This window comes from Natrix helvetica (assembly GCF_964273705.1).
Source record: "Natrix helvetica genome assembly, chromosome: Z".
Classification (NCBI taxonomy): domain Eukaryota; kingdom Metazoa; phylum Chordata; class Lepidosauria; order Squamata; family Natricidae; genus Natrix; species Natrix helvetica.
This window is the reverse complement of record NC_138554.1, coordinates 129,318,232-129,334,468: the sequence shown is the minus strand read 5'-3', so window position 1 is coordinate 129,334,468 and position 16,237 is coordinate 129,318,232. Positions and strand designations below refer to the sequence as shown.

The following is a 16,237-nucleotide window of genomic DNA, read 5'->3' as shown; positions in this document are numbered from 1 at the left end:
GGCTGAATACCACCTCTGGGATGGGGTCAAGGACAGGAACTTTTCTGCTGTGGTCCGGACCCTGTGAAACACTCTACCACTAGGGATGAGAACTGCTCCTACTCTTTTGGCCTTCTGGGAGGGAATTTAAAGTTGGTATTGCTGGTTGGCTTGGGACCACAAGGGGAGTGCTCACTGCTGAAAGTGGCTGACGGGGTAAGAAGACCTCATCTCCATTCTGTCCATGTTCTTGGTTTTTTGCATAATTTAAAATTTTAATGTGTGTACTTTTAAATTGTAATTTCATTTCTATTTAACTTTTTATGTTCTGTAGGCTTCCCAGAGTTGTCCTATTGGGGAGATGGGCAATGTATGTAACAAACAAATAAATAAATTTGGGACATGCCTCGTGCAGGCAGTAATGAAGTAATGGATGTTTATCTGGAGAATGAAGACTGAGCAAGACTGAGCGAGTGTTTTGGTTATAGCTTAATAGCATAAAATTTGATATTTAAGATAACAAATCATGACAATATGACTACACATACTGCAACCATTGTAATGTAAGGCACCAAAACTGCAATCACTTGATGTCAGATGGTGTGATAGTTGTACCTTTGAGGATAGGTCATATATAACTTTTTATGAGGCTGTCCTAACTTTCAACCATCATTAAACTAATGGTTGTAAATTGAGGATTACCTGAATCTTTCTAGATCACTGTTATTTAATATAGGCACTGTTTCTTTATATTGCCATATCATATATGGCTGAGAAGCTGAATTGAACCTGCTATGGACTACATCATCCTTGCTGCACTCCCAGTTTTCTTCACTTACCTCTCTTCCTGCCATCCCTTGCCAAAATGAGGCGGCAGAGCAGCGCTTTTGGGAGTTGGTATAGGGAGAAGAATAGTACAAATAGATAATTTTGAAAACGGCTTTACACCAGCCATGCTCAAATGCTACCTTCTCCTAACTCTGCATTTCTCCTAATATATCCGTGAGTGTGTGCGCGTGCATACATACGCACATACACACCCCACTCAATATGAACCTGCTCATTTTTTCTTCTTCCCTTCACATCAATTCTCTTTTGGGTTTATAAGCCAAGGACAGGATTCAACTTTGCTCCCCATTAATCTACATGCTACTAAAAATCTCTGTTATCTGTAACCTTCAGTTAATCCAAACACTGGATAACAGAGCAACCACCACAAATCTGCTTAATTTAAAGAATGTGTTCCCATTACTCTCATAGAATTGAAATTTCAAGGACCTTCAGACAACTTCTACTCCCAAGCTTGTAGCTACTGTAGTACTACTGCAACTGGTCATGTGATCATAAATGTTCCCTGTCAGCTTCCCACCAGAAAGGTCAATGGAAAGCTGACAGGAAATTGGAAGCCACTCCTGCCCACAGTTTTTTTGTCCACTAATGGTCATTCTGTTTATTTTTTAACAGAAGTAAATATTGACAAAGGAAGTTCCAATGGGTAGAAACTTGTTTTGTTATATACAAACTGTTGTAACAGCTTTGTTTGAATAAAAAAAGTTTGATAATAGTCCTTTTTTGAGTTTTTAATGAATAACTAATATGATCTTTTAAGAAAAATACATTGAATTTGACCTAAAAATAGAATTAGGTGATATATTCCAAGTTATTTTTATTTTTTTGTTTTCCACAGATTTTATCAAAAGAGTGTTTTCTTCTGCCTTGCATAAAACTGGAATATATTATAGGTTGCAAACAATGTGACAATTATATAACTCAACATTCTCCTTTAACAGTTCCTCAAGGCATTCAGTCTGACAATATCACACATCTTAACATCTCATACTAACTATTTGGTACATAAAGAGTGCACAAATAAACGTGATTAAAGCTGTATTTGCATATTTATACCTTTGAGTATTTGAGCTCTTGTGGCTTTAGTTTCGGAGATAGTAGTAAAACCTGTTCTCATGTATGCTGTTAATTTTTTGTAAATTAATATGCTAAGGGAATAGATTGTATTTACTCAGCTGATCTTCAGTTACAGAACCCTTCTCAATGTAATGCTTCCAAGCCAGGGGTGAAATTCAGTAAGTTCTGTGAGGTTCTGCAGAACAGTTAACAGAAATTTTGAGTAGTTCGGAGACCTGGCAAATACCACCTCTGGCTGGCCGCAGAGTGCGTTGGGAATGGAGATTTTGCAGTATCCTTCCCTTGCCACGTCATGCCCACAGAACCGGTAGTAAAAAACTTTTAATTTCACCACTGTTCCAAGCCATGAATTACTCATTCTGTATGCACTGACTGCATTTCTCTAGCCTAAATGTAATTCCCAACATTTCTCCTTGTTAAAAGATATTCTTTTCCTCTCAGTGCAGTCTCATAATCTGTCTAGATTAGACTGCAGCCTTATTCTGTCATTTTAGGTGTTGGTCAGATTCCTCCAATTGTAGCTCACCTATGAATTTGATAAGCAACTCATCAATCACAATATTTGGATCATTAATAAACATGTTGATTTGTGGCTCCAAAACACATTTCCTTGAGACACTATTGGTCACCACTCTTCAACTTGAGGTAGAGCAAACAATCCTGATTCTAAGTGCAGTTAGTCTGCCAATCATTGATCCACCTTACTATAATACTATCCAAATTATATTTTAATAGCTTGTTGATAAAATATTACTTGAAATCTTGACTGAAATGAAATAGATTATATACATGTCATTGTCCTACTCCACTACCATAATTATCTTATCAAAGGAGGTAATTATTTTCTTAAATGACCTATTTTTGACAAAGCCAAGATGACACTTAGCAATCAAAGCACTATTTACAAGTTTACAAATGACATGCTTATTATCTTCTCTACTGTTACATCTTGCTAGATATTAACGTTAAGCTAGGTTGACTGGTTAATAATTACCGAATCCTCTTTTTTTGAAGAAAAGGATCATATTTTCTCTTCACGAGTCCTCTGAATTGCAAAGATTGACAGCAGTCCTTCCACCAGCAACTTCACTGTTTTAAGAGGTACCACCAGAGGTGGGTTCCTTCCGGTTCGCACCTCTTCGGGCATACCAGTTCCAGAAATTTGCCGTACTTTTGCGTACTGGTTCCATGGAGGTGTGGCCATGCCTCCATACTGGTACATTCCCCTGCACTGCAGCCCATTTGCAAGGCGCTTCTCAAAGAGAAGGAAGTGAGGGTGGGGTTTCTTCAGAGGACCCGAGGCAAGAGCAGCATTGAAGCCCTCTCTGAAGCAGCTGTAAAAGGTACGTGTGGGTCAGAGGGAGGGGGAGGAATTGAAGCTTCATCCTCCTGGTGCTGTGCGGGCTTTGGGCAAAGGCTGGAGGGAAGGACCTGGCTCGCTTGTGCTCTCCCTCCCCAAGTGTAGTTTGATTGCAGGCCACGTTGCCTTTTCAAACCTGTAATCAGTGAAGCTGGGCTGGAGTTTTATAAAGCCGATCCAAGCCGGGGCTGGGGAACAGCATGGCTCTTCCCCCTGGTTTCCTGCCTCCTTCTGTGGTCTCCTCAGTGCTCACTCATGCTCTCCCTCCCCAAGTGTAATGACTTCCTCCCTAGACCTCCATCCATTTCTCCCACATACACACACACAGCTGGATAATGCTATGTAAAAATCCAGCCCAGCTTCATTGATTACAAGTTTGAAATGGCAACATGGTTCCGCCTGCAATCAAACTACACTTGGGGAGGGAGAGCACAAGCGAGCCCTAAGGAGACCACAGGAGAAGCCAGGAAGCCAGGCAAAGAGCCATGCTGTAGCACACACACTTTCCCCCAGCTCCCCTCTGGCTTCTCTGCCTCTCCTCTCACCCCAGCCTGCCAGCAGGAGGTTAATGGGTGGGCTTTATTGCATTCCAGGCATTTCCCACCCAGACAGCAGGCTGCATTTGCAATGGGGGAGGTGTTTGGTGAAGGCAGGGGGGGGGCAGAGGAGCTGCTTTCAAGCCATTGGAAAAGATATCCAATCTAACTTTTGTGTGTGTGAGAGAGAGGGGGGGGAAGGGAGTAGGAGAGATAATCCAATCCTACTTCTGTGTGTGTGTGTGTGTGTGTGTGTATGTGTTTGAGAGTGAGTGAGAGAGGGAAGGGGGTAGGAGAGATAATCCAATCCAACTTCTCTGTGTGTGTGTGTATGTGTGTGTTTTTGAGAGAGGGGGGAATGGAGGGAGAGAGAGAGGAAGGAGGGGAAGGGAAAAGAAAAAGGAAAAAGGAAACTTCTTTCGCAAAGGAGAAAAACAAATGCTGTCGCTTTAAATTGGAACTGAGCATGCCTGGCTGTGAAATTCTGGGAGTTGAAGTCCACAAATTTTAATAATTTTAAATTGAAAAGGTGCAGGAAAGAACAAATTGGTTATATGGTTATATGTTACATGGTTTTATGTTTTTGAAGTTTTGGGGCTTGTGCAATATGAGCATTGTGTTTCTAAAACGGTTTGGATGATTCCCTGCTTGTGAATGGAGCCAAACTTTCTCTAGGGTCATTATCGCATTACCTCTATCTGGCAGGCATATGGAATGAGCCTCAGGCAGGTTTCTGTTAGCAGAAAAAAAGAAAAACAGCACAGCAATTTAGAGCTAGAAGGCTACTAGGAGGTTATCTAGTTCAACAGCTGCAGCAGAAAACCTTACATTGTATGGATTATTTTGGTGCCTCTAACAGAGAGGAAAATTGCCAGAAAGGAGAAATGGTTTACTAGGACAAGACTGCCATGCAGAAGAAGGCGGAGTAGTCACGACATTTTACCCAATCCATGACATCTCCTGGTAAGTGACATCAAATTGGCCACTCCTACCCAATCACATGATTGCCAAGCCACTCCCACAAAACAGGCCACACCTACAGAATAGGTTCTAAAAAAAATTGAAACCCACCACTGAGTACCACTCAAGACCTGGGAACTTCAAGACATTCAAAATGGCTTCTTTACATCTTTACTGACGTAAACCTCTGAATATTCATTTAAAATCTATGCTACTTAATTGTGGATTGGGAAAGCCCCCCACCTCTCTCCATGTACTTAATGTTCCTCTCCTCCCACTGTTTAATGGTATTTGTTAATTAATAATTCACTTAATTAAGTGAATAAATCTATATAAATAAAAATGTATGTATGTTCAAAATCTCAAATCTCCGAAAGTTCTTCATCAATTGCTTTGAAATTTTGACACAACGTTGCAGTCGACTACATGCATGTTTTTATATACGTATATTATATAGATGTCACACCTGTGACAGGTAAAACATGTTTTGTAAAAACATGCTTTTTTGAAAACCAGCACCATCTGCTGGATGTAAAAGCAACACACGCTATACCATAGCGTTCATTTCCTGAGTATAGTATATTCCAGCGATGGCGAACCTTTTTTGGCTCACGTGCCATAAGTGGGGGGAGCGCAGGGGGATCGTGTGCGTGCGTGCCGCACCCATAATGCAATGTGCGACCCCCAGTGCGCATGCGTGCACTACAGGCTCCCCCCCATTTTTACATGCTTTTTTCATCCTCCCCAGGCTCCAGAGGCTTTATAGGAGCCTAGGGAGGGTGAAAACAGCCTCCCCCCCCCCAGACGCCCTCCGGAGGCGTCAGGGAAGTCTCCGGACGGTCCCTGAAGCCTTCGGAGCGCTCAAAACGACCCTCCGAGCAAACCGGAAGTGACTTCCGGTTTGCTCAGAGGGTCGTTTTAAGCGTTCCAAAGGCTTCAGGGACCGTCCGGAGGCTTTCCTGACGCCTCCGGAGGGCGTTGTGAGGGGCGGGGGAGGCTGTTTTCGCCCTCCCCAGGCTCCTATAAAGCCTCTGGAGCCTAGGGAGGGTGAAAAATGGCTTTAAAAAAAGGTGAACTCAGCTGGCCAGGGCGCAGATGCGTGCTGGCCAGCTACAGGGTAGCGCCTCGCGTGCCCTGACAAATGGCTCTGCGTGCCACCTGTGGCACGTGTGCCATAGGTTCGCCATCACTGGTATATTCAGAACAGTTTGGCCTCTCTCCAGCTTCGTCCCGACTGTCCCTTTATATGTGTGGCTGGGCTGCGGCTGCACCCTTTCCCCTTTCCACCCCTCCTCCAACAAGCTTCGCTATTTCCACCAAGGGAAGCCGAAGCCTTTCGGCCTCCCCCTCCCCTCTCGCCAGGCCTTTGCTGTCTGCGGCTGCCCCATCCCTCGGCCGCCTCCTCCCACCCTTAAGCCGGCCTCCACCCGCCCAGCCCAGTGGAGCTCCAGAGGAGGTGGAGGCAGAGAGTCTCCTCAGTCCACACGGCTGGGCGCACTCTCCACCCCCCTCACAGGGAGCCAGCTATGGCCTCGCCAAGGCAGCTCCGACGGGGTGGCGGCGGTGTCAGCCGGAGGTGCAGCAAGGCTGGGCGGCCGCTGGGTGCCCCGTGAGGAGGCGACTGCAGCGGCGACGGCGTCTCTGGATGGGGCTGTGGCCAGCGGGGGCTGCCTTGCATTCGTGTCGCCAGGGGCGGCTCCTTTCTCCTCCTCAGGGGACCCCAGCCACCTCCTCTCGCCGCCACCGCTGAGGAAAGCCAGGTCGGGAGCGGCGGCCTCCTACTCCTCCTTAGCTCGTCCAGGCCGGGGCCTGTGGGAGTGTCCTCCATGGTGGCTCTTGCAGGGGCCACCGTGGCTCACTTCCATGCAGGGGCCGCCTCTGCCGGGGACCTTTGCTTTCTCTTTTCTTTCTTTTCCATTTAACCAGAGTGGGCCACAGCAACGCGTGGCCGGGTACAGCTAGTGAATAAATAAATATATATATCCTTTGGATGCAGAAGCAAAATAGCTGCTGACTTCCTTTGCCTTTTAGGTTTGGTCATCTGTCAAGATTTCTCTATTTGGACTGTAGATTTCTCCTCTCATTTGAAATGAATTCTTTCTTTCGCCTGTCTCTTGCTATTGAATTATCTTGAAGAAATCTTCCTTGTGAGCCTGAGGCTATTTTCTGCCTTTGCCTTCCTAACCTCATTACTACATTTCGGAGTTTCTTGGCTGTTTGCCTTACCTTCCATTTGATATAAGCATCTCCTTCAGCCTCAGCTCCTTCATAAACTGCTTATTTAACTACACTGATTTGTTTTTAATGTCTCTTAGTTTTCTTCCTCACTGATACATTTGAGATTTGCTCTCCTTAATTTCCTTTTCAAGAAAGCCCAGCCAGCTACATTGTCTGCATTTAAGATTTTCAAGCATAACATAACAGCTTCTTAAGTTATTAAAATCACATTTTCTAAAGGCCCATTTAAGCAGTCTGCTCCCGACTGCTTGATGGACTTGAATGTCTTGAATGTCTATGGAGATTATCAATCATCCTGCTCATGGTTGTCCCAAAGGTATTTTTCAAAAGGCATCTGGACTTTTGGGATTGTTTTTTTTTTCCCTCAAAAAGATTTCATTTCTCATCCAAGAAGAACTGAAGAACCTTCTTGGATGAGAAGAGAAACGTTTTCAAGAAAAAAAATTAAGAAAGTTCAGATACCTTTTTGAAAAGCATCTTTGTGTAGAACTGAATGGGTTCCAGAATAAATTGGGGGATTTCCCAGGGGCTTTGCCACATAATCATGATCACATCTGGAACCATATGGCGGATGAGGCTTTCAACAGGATCATGCTCTGCTACCGCTTATGATCCATCACTCCCAATACTCCCCGTGGTTTACAGAGAAGCTGTGGGTTCTGAAAATGACTTAAGACATTGCTTAGACCACCAGTGGAGGAAAATGAGTGATGAAACCAACCAGACATGGCTTAAAGCAGGGGTGTCAAACCCATGGGCCACGGGCGAGATGCATCACACGCTGGCCACACTATGCCCAGTTTAGCAAAGGGGACAAAAGTCACGATACATCACGTGACTCTGCCGTTACAATGCAAGTGTAACTCATGGCAATAAGAGCAGTGAAAACACTTTTATTTCTCTAATCTTTTATGGTGTCCACCGAGTGTCACCTGGTGGCTCTATTCAGGATCACTCCGTTCCTCTTCAGAGCCATGTAAAGTAAGTTGTGAACACCTGGAGAAAATTGCTCAGATTCATTCCCAGTTGGAACCCAGGTGTAGTGCAGGTCCATGTGAGATGCCTGGGGAAAACTTCTACCCGGATACTGGCAACAGTTTGGTCCTTTGGACCTTATGAAAGGAAGAGTCTTCAGTATTATCAATGCACCATCCTGGGTGGGTGAAAGCCTTCATGGCAACCAGGTGAGTTTAGGCCAGTGATGGCAAACCTTTTCAGCATCGAGTGCCCAAACCAAATCATGTGTACGCACATTGCACCAGAAACCCAAAGACCATCTGCCTGGTGCGCATGCACACAGCAACCATCTGGTCTTCTGGTTTCCGGCGTGTGCATGCTAACTACCCAGCATGTGCATAGTATTCACGCACGCCAGAGCACCATAACCCGAAGACCATGTGGACTTAGGGTTTCCGGCGCTCCAGCACACATGAAGACCAACCGGCCAGCACGCATGCACACGCCAAAAACTAGAAGAGCAGGTGGCCGGCGTGCATGCCCACAGAGAGGACTCTGCATGCCACCTCTGGCACATGTGCCATAGATTCGCCATTACGGGTTTAGACAATGATAAATTCTTCACTGCAGGATGAGACATTTTCAAGATCTTTTAAGGAAGACCTGGTTTGCCCCATCCTTAAAAAATAATCTCTTTACCCCAGCAATTTCCATTCAATCTCCCATCTTCCCTTTTTAGCCAGATTCCAGGCCCAGTTATGGGTCAGAAACTGCATTAGTCACACTTGTGAATGAAACCCATACCCCCCTTTTGGTCTTCCAAAAGGCCTTGAAGACATGGCTGCGCCAACTAGTCTAGGGCCCCAATGAGAATGTGGCACTTTAGAAGTGGTTAATGGAATACAGGTAGTCCTCGACTTATTATTCAGTTCATTTTATGAATTTATTCATAAAATGTCTCACTTAGCAACAGAAATTTTGGGCTCAACTTTGATCACAAGTCGAGGACTATTTGTAAATAACACCCTACCTTCTTCCAATGTGCCCTTTGCTCCCTCCCTTGTCATCCTGTTTAGTTTCATTTTAAATTAATTTTAAATGTATTATCCTCATTTATCATTTTAATCTTTTAATTTTAATTGAATGTCTGTAATCCATCTAAACTAGTCTCTGGCAAGATAGTGGTGTACAAGTTTAATAAATAAATAATAAAATACATTGTTTATGTTTGATTTTGTAAGGTATAGGTATAGAGACCAGGCTTCAGATCAAGGAGAACATGAACCACTCATAAAATTCTAATACTGAGTAAAAAAAAGACTAGCTTTGTTCCACTTCCAAATAAATTGACACAATGAGAGCAAAAAAATGACTCAGCTCTCCAAAGTACCTCATCCAATCAGACAGGTCTGGAACCAATGTTGAATTGATATAAGGACCTCTTATGGAGGGATATGGTATCTATCATTCTCAATCAGAACTGCTAACCAAATATTATTTCCCTCTTTATACACTCTGTAAAACAGAGGTCTCAAACTCGTGGCCTGTGGCTGGCCACGCTCACCCCCGTTTTACTGAAGGGGGGAAGTCGCGATACGTCACACGATGTGACGATGCAAGTTTGGCACCCCTGCTATAAAATATAAAAGATGAATATCTATACAAAACCAGCTATGTATTCCTTTTTTACAGATAATCTTCTGACCCTTATCACATTCGACTCTATCTTCTTCATCTTTTTTCTTGACAAGATATGTTTCAAAGAGAAAGTAGTTGCTCTGAACATTAGAATTTCATTTCATGGGGCTACAGTTTGAGAATTTCATTAGTTCACTTGTGACCAAACATTTTTTTCAAACAAACAGCAAACTGCCCCAACTGTAAACAATTCCCAAACGTTTAATGATAGCATGAAAAACCTATGTGTCATATTTAAATTGTATTAACCTTTTATAATCTTTTAATATTAAAAAAGCAAAAGCAGTTCTTGAATTTTTTCTTGCACAATAATGTTCCTAGTATCTGTTAGGGAAGGCACACCCACTATTACTCACATTTCATGCAGCAACTAAAAGAAGGAGGAAAGGAAGAGTCTGGAATAAAAACAGTTATTCAGAAAACTTATGAAGTTCATGCTAATGTGCAGATAAACAGCCAGGTAGCTGAGATCAAACAGGTGTCATCCAAATAATGTGGTGCATTTCCTTTTTCCACAATTTCAGAGGCAACATCTCTTTGGCATGGTTGGCTAACAGGACAAAGTTTACACGTTATTTATGCATTTATTTATTCAATTTCTATAGCCCATCTCAGCCAACTGATTCTGGGTGGCTAATAATTGTCTACTGGAGAGTGTGTAGAAAAACTTCAAGACAACCCCCCCCCCCCAAGACAAATTTCACATCCTATGACACACATGAGGCAATAGTTCTAAGTTGCCTCAGTGCTCTTAACAAGAGACTCAAAATAAATACTGTGTTGTATCTGGCCTGAAAACAAAAAGACAACCAGAGAAAAGTTATTTATCAGGAAGGAAATAAATACTGCCAAAAGCAAGAGCAACAGCGCATGGTATGTATGATCCGCATCTCTAAATATATTGAAAACCAAATATATTGTCGTGGCTCAGGCGCCTGCATGGTTTCAATCACCTAATGATTGTTTCATGGACGTAGGAGAAAAAGAATACATACATGCATTTCCTCTTACACCTCACGAAATAATGCAACCCCAGGCAGCACCTAGTTGGCATGGTACTTAATCAATATAGAGCTGGAAGGGACCTTGGAGGTCTTCTAGTCCAGACCCCCTGCTCAAGCAGGAGACCATATAACATTTCAGACAGGTGGCTGTCCAGTCTTTTTTTTTAATAAAAAACCCCTCTTCCACAAAACTTAGGACCACCCACCCAACCTCTCCACAAGGGATTGAAACAGTTGATGAAAGCGAAGACTTTTTCAAGAGGCAGATTCATTTCCAGAAAGGCCAGGAGGGTGGGTCTGTAACCCAGAAGAGGCTGGTTTAATTCCAACCAGCCTTTTCCTAAATTTCAAACCCTCCAGACATGTTGAAATAAATTCAGGAAATAAATTCCAAGGCAGGCTCAGGAATTCAAGAGGTGGGGAAAAGGGAGCAACTCTCAACCTCTTGGCACAACACCCGCCCTGCTTAAAAGCGAGGAAAAGGCCTGGCTGCGCCTCCACCGCAGGGGGCTCCTGTTGCTGGGTCAGCCGTGTTTTTTAGCCAATTCGCCCAACTTTCTGCGTCTCAAAAACTAAGGCTGGCTTTTCCCGTGGCTTCGGCCCGACCGTTGCTCAAGCCCGACCCCCAAACATTCCCGCGGGGTGACCTAAGGGGAGCAGGAGACCCTCGAGCCAGGGACCCGCTTTCCGTCCGGGAAGCCCCAGCGCTAACTTCCCTTCACAGACAATCCGGAGACCTTCACTCACCCAGGCGGGAAGGTCTCCCGTGGAGACGGTGAGCCGCACCGCCCGCTCCTCGTCTTGCAGGAAGGCGAGAGCCCGGCCCAGGCGGGAGCTCTTTCCGCCCCGGTGCCACTGCACCCAGAAGAGGCACAACAAGGTGACCAGGACCCAGCTGAAGCTCAGCCCCAGGTAACCCAGTAGGTAGATGGGGAAGACCAGCGCGAAGCTCCGAGCGAACTGCGACAGCAGCCCCGGCAGGTCGACGCTGAGCATCGGCGGCGGCGGTGGAGGAGAATCGGGCCCCGGGCTGGCCCCAGGGGCCGCGGCAGGCTGAGCCCCTGCGCTACTCATGCTCTCTCCGCGGCGGCCCCTCTTCGTGGAGCGGCTGCCGCTGAGGCGCTGTCGGAGGGCGGGAAGCGAGGGAGGGCGCGGATGGGGCTGGCAGAGGCGTTTCCACGCATCTCCCTCCCTGCGCCCGCCTCGCAGTTGCTGAGGGACAACCACGGCCCAACCCCGCCCCCTTGCCTCTCCTTCGGACACGCGCTTCCGGGTTCTGAGGGAGGCGGGGCTTGACGAGCTCGGAGCGAACCATTCGCGAGGGAGAGGGGGGACGGGGAGGGGCTGGGGCTGGCAAGGATAGAAGGGAGAACCCGACCCCCCTCTACTGGGAAGGTAGGCATTTCCTATTGGGACACTTCCCCCCCCCCTCGCCTTTACCTAAAGCGACTATGCATTTAATCCCAAGAGTTTAATTGAGCTGGGATAATTAGATCGTTGCTCAACACGGTCTCATTCTCTTTGGGTCGGCCCATGTTTTTCAAACTTGGCAACTTTTCAGATGGGTGGACTTGCTGGTGAATTCTGGGTGTTGAAGTCCACAGATCTTAAAATTTTCAAAGTTTGAAAATCACTGGCCCCAGTCCTTGCCTAGACAGCAGAGGTGGTATTATTCAGCAGGTTCTGACCAGTTCTTGAGAACCGGTAGCAGAAATTTTGAGTAGTGCAGAGAACCGGTAAATACCACCTCTGATTGGCCCTGCCTCCATCTATTCTCTGCCTCCCGAGTCCCAGTTGATTGGGACGAAATGGGGATTTTGCAGTAACCTTCCCCTGCCACAGCCACCAAGCCATACTGCCCACCAAGCCATACTGCCCACCAAGCCATGCCCACAGAACCGGTAGTAAAAAAAAAATGAATCCCACCACTGCTATACAGTACCCACCACTGGACCCCCATATTCATCTATATTGTGAAGATTTTTAAAAAGTAGGTTCTCATCCATGCAACGTGCTTGTTTCAATTATAACGTAATTCACTTGGGGATTACCATTTTAATTGGAATATCTAAAAGTAATACAAGACCTATTTTTCTCTCTCAGAATAATCACCCTATAAAAGGAGATTGTTTATTATATCTATTATATTTAATCTATCAAATTTTTGCATTACCCATCTCACATAAGTGACTATGGGTAGTTTACAACAACTAATAAAACAATACAAAACAAATGGACACTTAAAAACAACTAAGTTAAAATTTTACAAGTAAAACGTGAAAAATGAACATTTATCAATTAGATTGAGAAGGAACAACTGGCTCAAAATCACTGGGAGAGCGTTCGTGGAAGACACTAGCAAATTTGTCTCCTAGTGGTTCTTAGTATTCCATGAATCTTGGCTTGCTAACATTTCGGTCCTACATTTGCTAACATTTTGGTTTCCTACAATTACAATTATCTATAATTGCACAATAGTTTTACTAGATTAAGCTAATTTTCTGCTTTCAGGGGATGCAATCAAAACAATCTAGACAAAATGTAACTGGTTAGCAATGTGAACTTGCAACATGTAGCAGAATTATCATTTTTTGCTTAATCTTATAAAGCTAAACATAATTGGTTAAATGGGTAATAAGACTGGCAAATCAGCTCCATATTATTTTCAAGAAATATGAAATGCTCAAAAGAAAGTCAATTCAATTTGATGAACGCTTATTCCTGAAATGTTGTATGAACTAATCATTGCAGGTTGTAAGTAATATTTGTTTGGGGTACAAAGACAGCCAATTCAGTTTATATGACTTAATTTGTTTTTACCCAGTTATTCTGAATTATATCCGAACTATGATAAACAAACTGTGATTTACAAGAAAGAGGAAATCCACTCATTATTTGATCCTCCCAGATATCTTGAGACTACTATTCCCAGATCCAGCAGCAAGCAAATATTTTCCACATATTTGGAGGGCCCCAACTGAGGAAAATCAAAATATTCAGAAAGGCTTGATGATAAATAGTTGTCTAATTAATTAATGTAGCCTTTTTTCCATTGTGGATCTGCATACAAGTTACATTTGTCAACTTATTTTTGTTCAACACATTCTTAAATCCACATTAATCCTTGGGTTTTATTTAGAACAATTCTCTTCTCTGGAGGTTTATAATCCCAAATAATTTGGTGCAGGAAATTAATTTACAAACTAATTAATTTGTAATTTATATGGCAAATTCATAAAGTGGATGTATGAACTTTACCGTGTATTACACTGCTTTTAATACCACTGCCTAGATTTAAATAATCTCTTAGTAGCTGTGTTAACATGAATTTAAAAACAGATTAAAAAGGCACATGTATTCATAAAGGAAAATAAAAATGTTCTCAATTAGAAATTATTTTATTGAAATCTTATGGATATGTTCAAACAACACAGTCGTGTTTTAATTAATTGTTGGCAGGATGCTCACAAAACAAAATATATACAAATGCATTTTGAAACAAAGCCATAATTGCAAGCAAATAAAAAGAGTGAAAATGGAATTATATGTTTAAAACTACTCAGTCAAGATACGTTGTGAATCCTAGCCTAGCCAATGTCATTACAGGTACAGGTAATCCTTGATTTGTTACCACAATATGTATCTCTGTCCCAAGATCAACAAATGATGTGGAATTTGTTATAGGAAAACTACGGTACATCATGGCTCGTCATCAGCCAATTGTCAATGGGCACCAAGCAGTTCCTGAAATAAATTCAAGCAATTGAAAGAACAATCAGAATATTACAAAAGCAGTTCTCCCAAGTGGGCACTTAATCTGTACATTATTGTCATAATGTTCTCAGGTTACTAATTCCAGGAATGATTGTTTTTCTCATTTTTTCCCTGTCAATTTCTTCAGTACCTAAGCCAGTGTTTTCAATTTTAACAAATTTAAGATGTGTGAATAACAACTCCCAGAATTCCAGCATGGCAGACAAGGGAATTCTGGGAACTGAAATCCATTCATCTTAAAGTCGCTAAGGTTGAAAAATGCTTACTTAGGCATTTAGTTTTCTCTAAATGAAAAGGATATTAAAACTCAGTTTATTGAATCAATATTCTTTTTCTGCCACGATTTTACATAACTAGCAATAACAATAGCACTTAGTCTTATGTACCACTTCTCTAAGCAGTTTAGAGAGTCAGCATATTTCCCCCAATAATCTGTCTCCTTATTTTACCGACCTCAGAAGGATGGAAGGCTGAGTCAACCTTCTGCCTGTCAGGATAGAACTCCTGGCAGTGAGTAGAATCAGCCTGAAATACTGCATTCTAACCACAGTGCCACCATGCTTACAGTGGTTAGAATGCATTATTTTAGCATTCAACATATGACTTAAAAAAAAGTTAAACATCATGACTTGTAAACCAAATATTTCTTTCCTTCGAAATATGACAACCCATTGTTCCCATTATAACGGTATTTGACCCTCCTGTATCAATTCAGACAGCTTTATTTGAATCCACAATCTCATTAGTATTTGCTGTAGGATATCTCCATCTCTAACCGTTGCCACTGTAATTAACAATGATGTTTTTGTGCCCAAAATGTAAACAATATTTTCAGCAAAAATCTGTCAGGGAATCAGGTGTAAGGAATGTATCAGACCGTACCTCCCCCCCCCCAACCCCTTGTTTTATGAAATGCAAAAAGATGGGGCTCACAATGATAGACTATTATGTGCTTTCAAATTGTTTTTGACTCTGTGTTCTCCTAGTTCTCTCACCATGTTCTAATCTTAGCATACTCTTGACCACTGACCATCCACCTTCTTTGCTGCTGATATTGTTTTTTCCTTCCATTTTTTTCCATGAATATAGATTTCCCTAGAGAACTGGGTCTTCACGTAATGTATCCAAAATTGAATCTGTAAAGTCACTGTGTGAGTAAGATGGATAATTTCTGAATTTGATACATAAATAAATAAAATAAGATCTGTATTAACTATCCCAAAGGTGCTTTTTCAAAAGGCAACTGGGCTTTCTTGTTGCTTTTTTTGAAGATGTTTCACTAAAGCTTCTTGGATGGGAACTGAAACATTTTCAAAGAAAAGCAGGAAAGTCCAGTTGCCTCTTGAAAAAGCACCTTTGGAACAACTATCACCTAGATGACTGAGAATCCCCATAGACCTGTATTAAGTAGTTGTCCTAGTTAAATTTCTGGGATCATTGTACACTAAATTATTCAAATGTGAATCAATAATGAAATTGGTTCTGCATCCTACATTAGGTTAAAAAGTTGTTTGTTATTTTGTGGGCCAGTATAATGTACAAACAGGTTGACAGTTTAGCCTCATGAGGGGTCTTTACTGCTCTTTAGCTTCATTCATTGAGGAACTTGTGAAATGTGAATGGCTTCATCAGTATACATGGAAAGTGAGACCCTGTAGCTTCTGGGTTATACAGATTCTTTTCAAGATAATTGCCATATTCTCTGGACTAGATTTTAATGGCGCAAGATGTATTAAATAAATGGGTTAGCACTTAAGCACATTCCAATTGAATTTATTTCAGTGGTTATAACAGTAGTATGCTAA

The 16,237-nt window shown here is 42.8% G+C and overlaps 2 protein-coding genes across 5 annotated transcripts in view; one reads left to right on the top strand and one right to left on the bottom strand.

The window, feature by feature from the left end:
• The window catches only part of ESYT2 (extended synaptotagmin 2), a 70,554-nt gene extending 58,644 nt beyond the window's left edge, over positions 1-11,910 (bottom strand). For both annotated transcript variants that reach the window (XM_081933785.1, XM_081933786.1), the window contains exon 1: positions 11,406-11,910. In XM_081933785.1, the coding sequence (XP_081789911.1) occupies positions 11,406-11,732 (327 nt within the window). In that variant the 5' untranslated portion in view covers positions 11,733-11,910. The remainder of the gene's footprint in view (positions 1-11,405) is intronic.
• Positions 11,490-16,237, top strand: part of DYNC2I1 (dynein 2 intermediate chain 1) — a 43,398-nt gene continuing 38,650 nt past the window's right edge. For 2 of the 3 annotated variants that reach the window (XM_081933784.1, XM_081933782.1), the window contains exon 1: positions 11,490-11,570. The gene's annotated coding sequence lies outside the window, so the exon portion shown is untranslated. Of the gene's footprint in view, positions 11,571-12,035; positions 12,054-16,237 lie in introns of those variants that run through there. The other variant, XM_081933783.1, reaches the window with a different exon arrangement.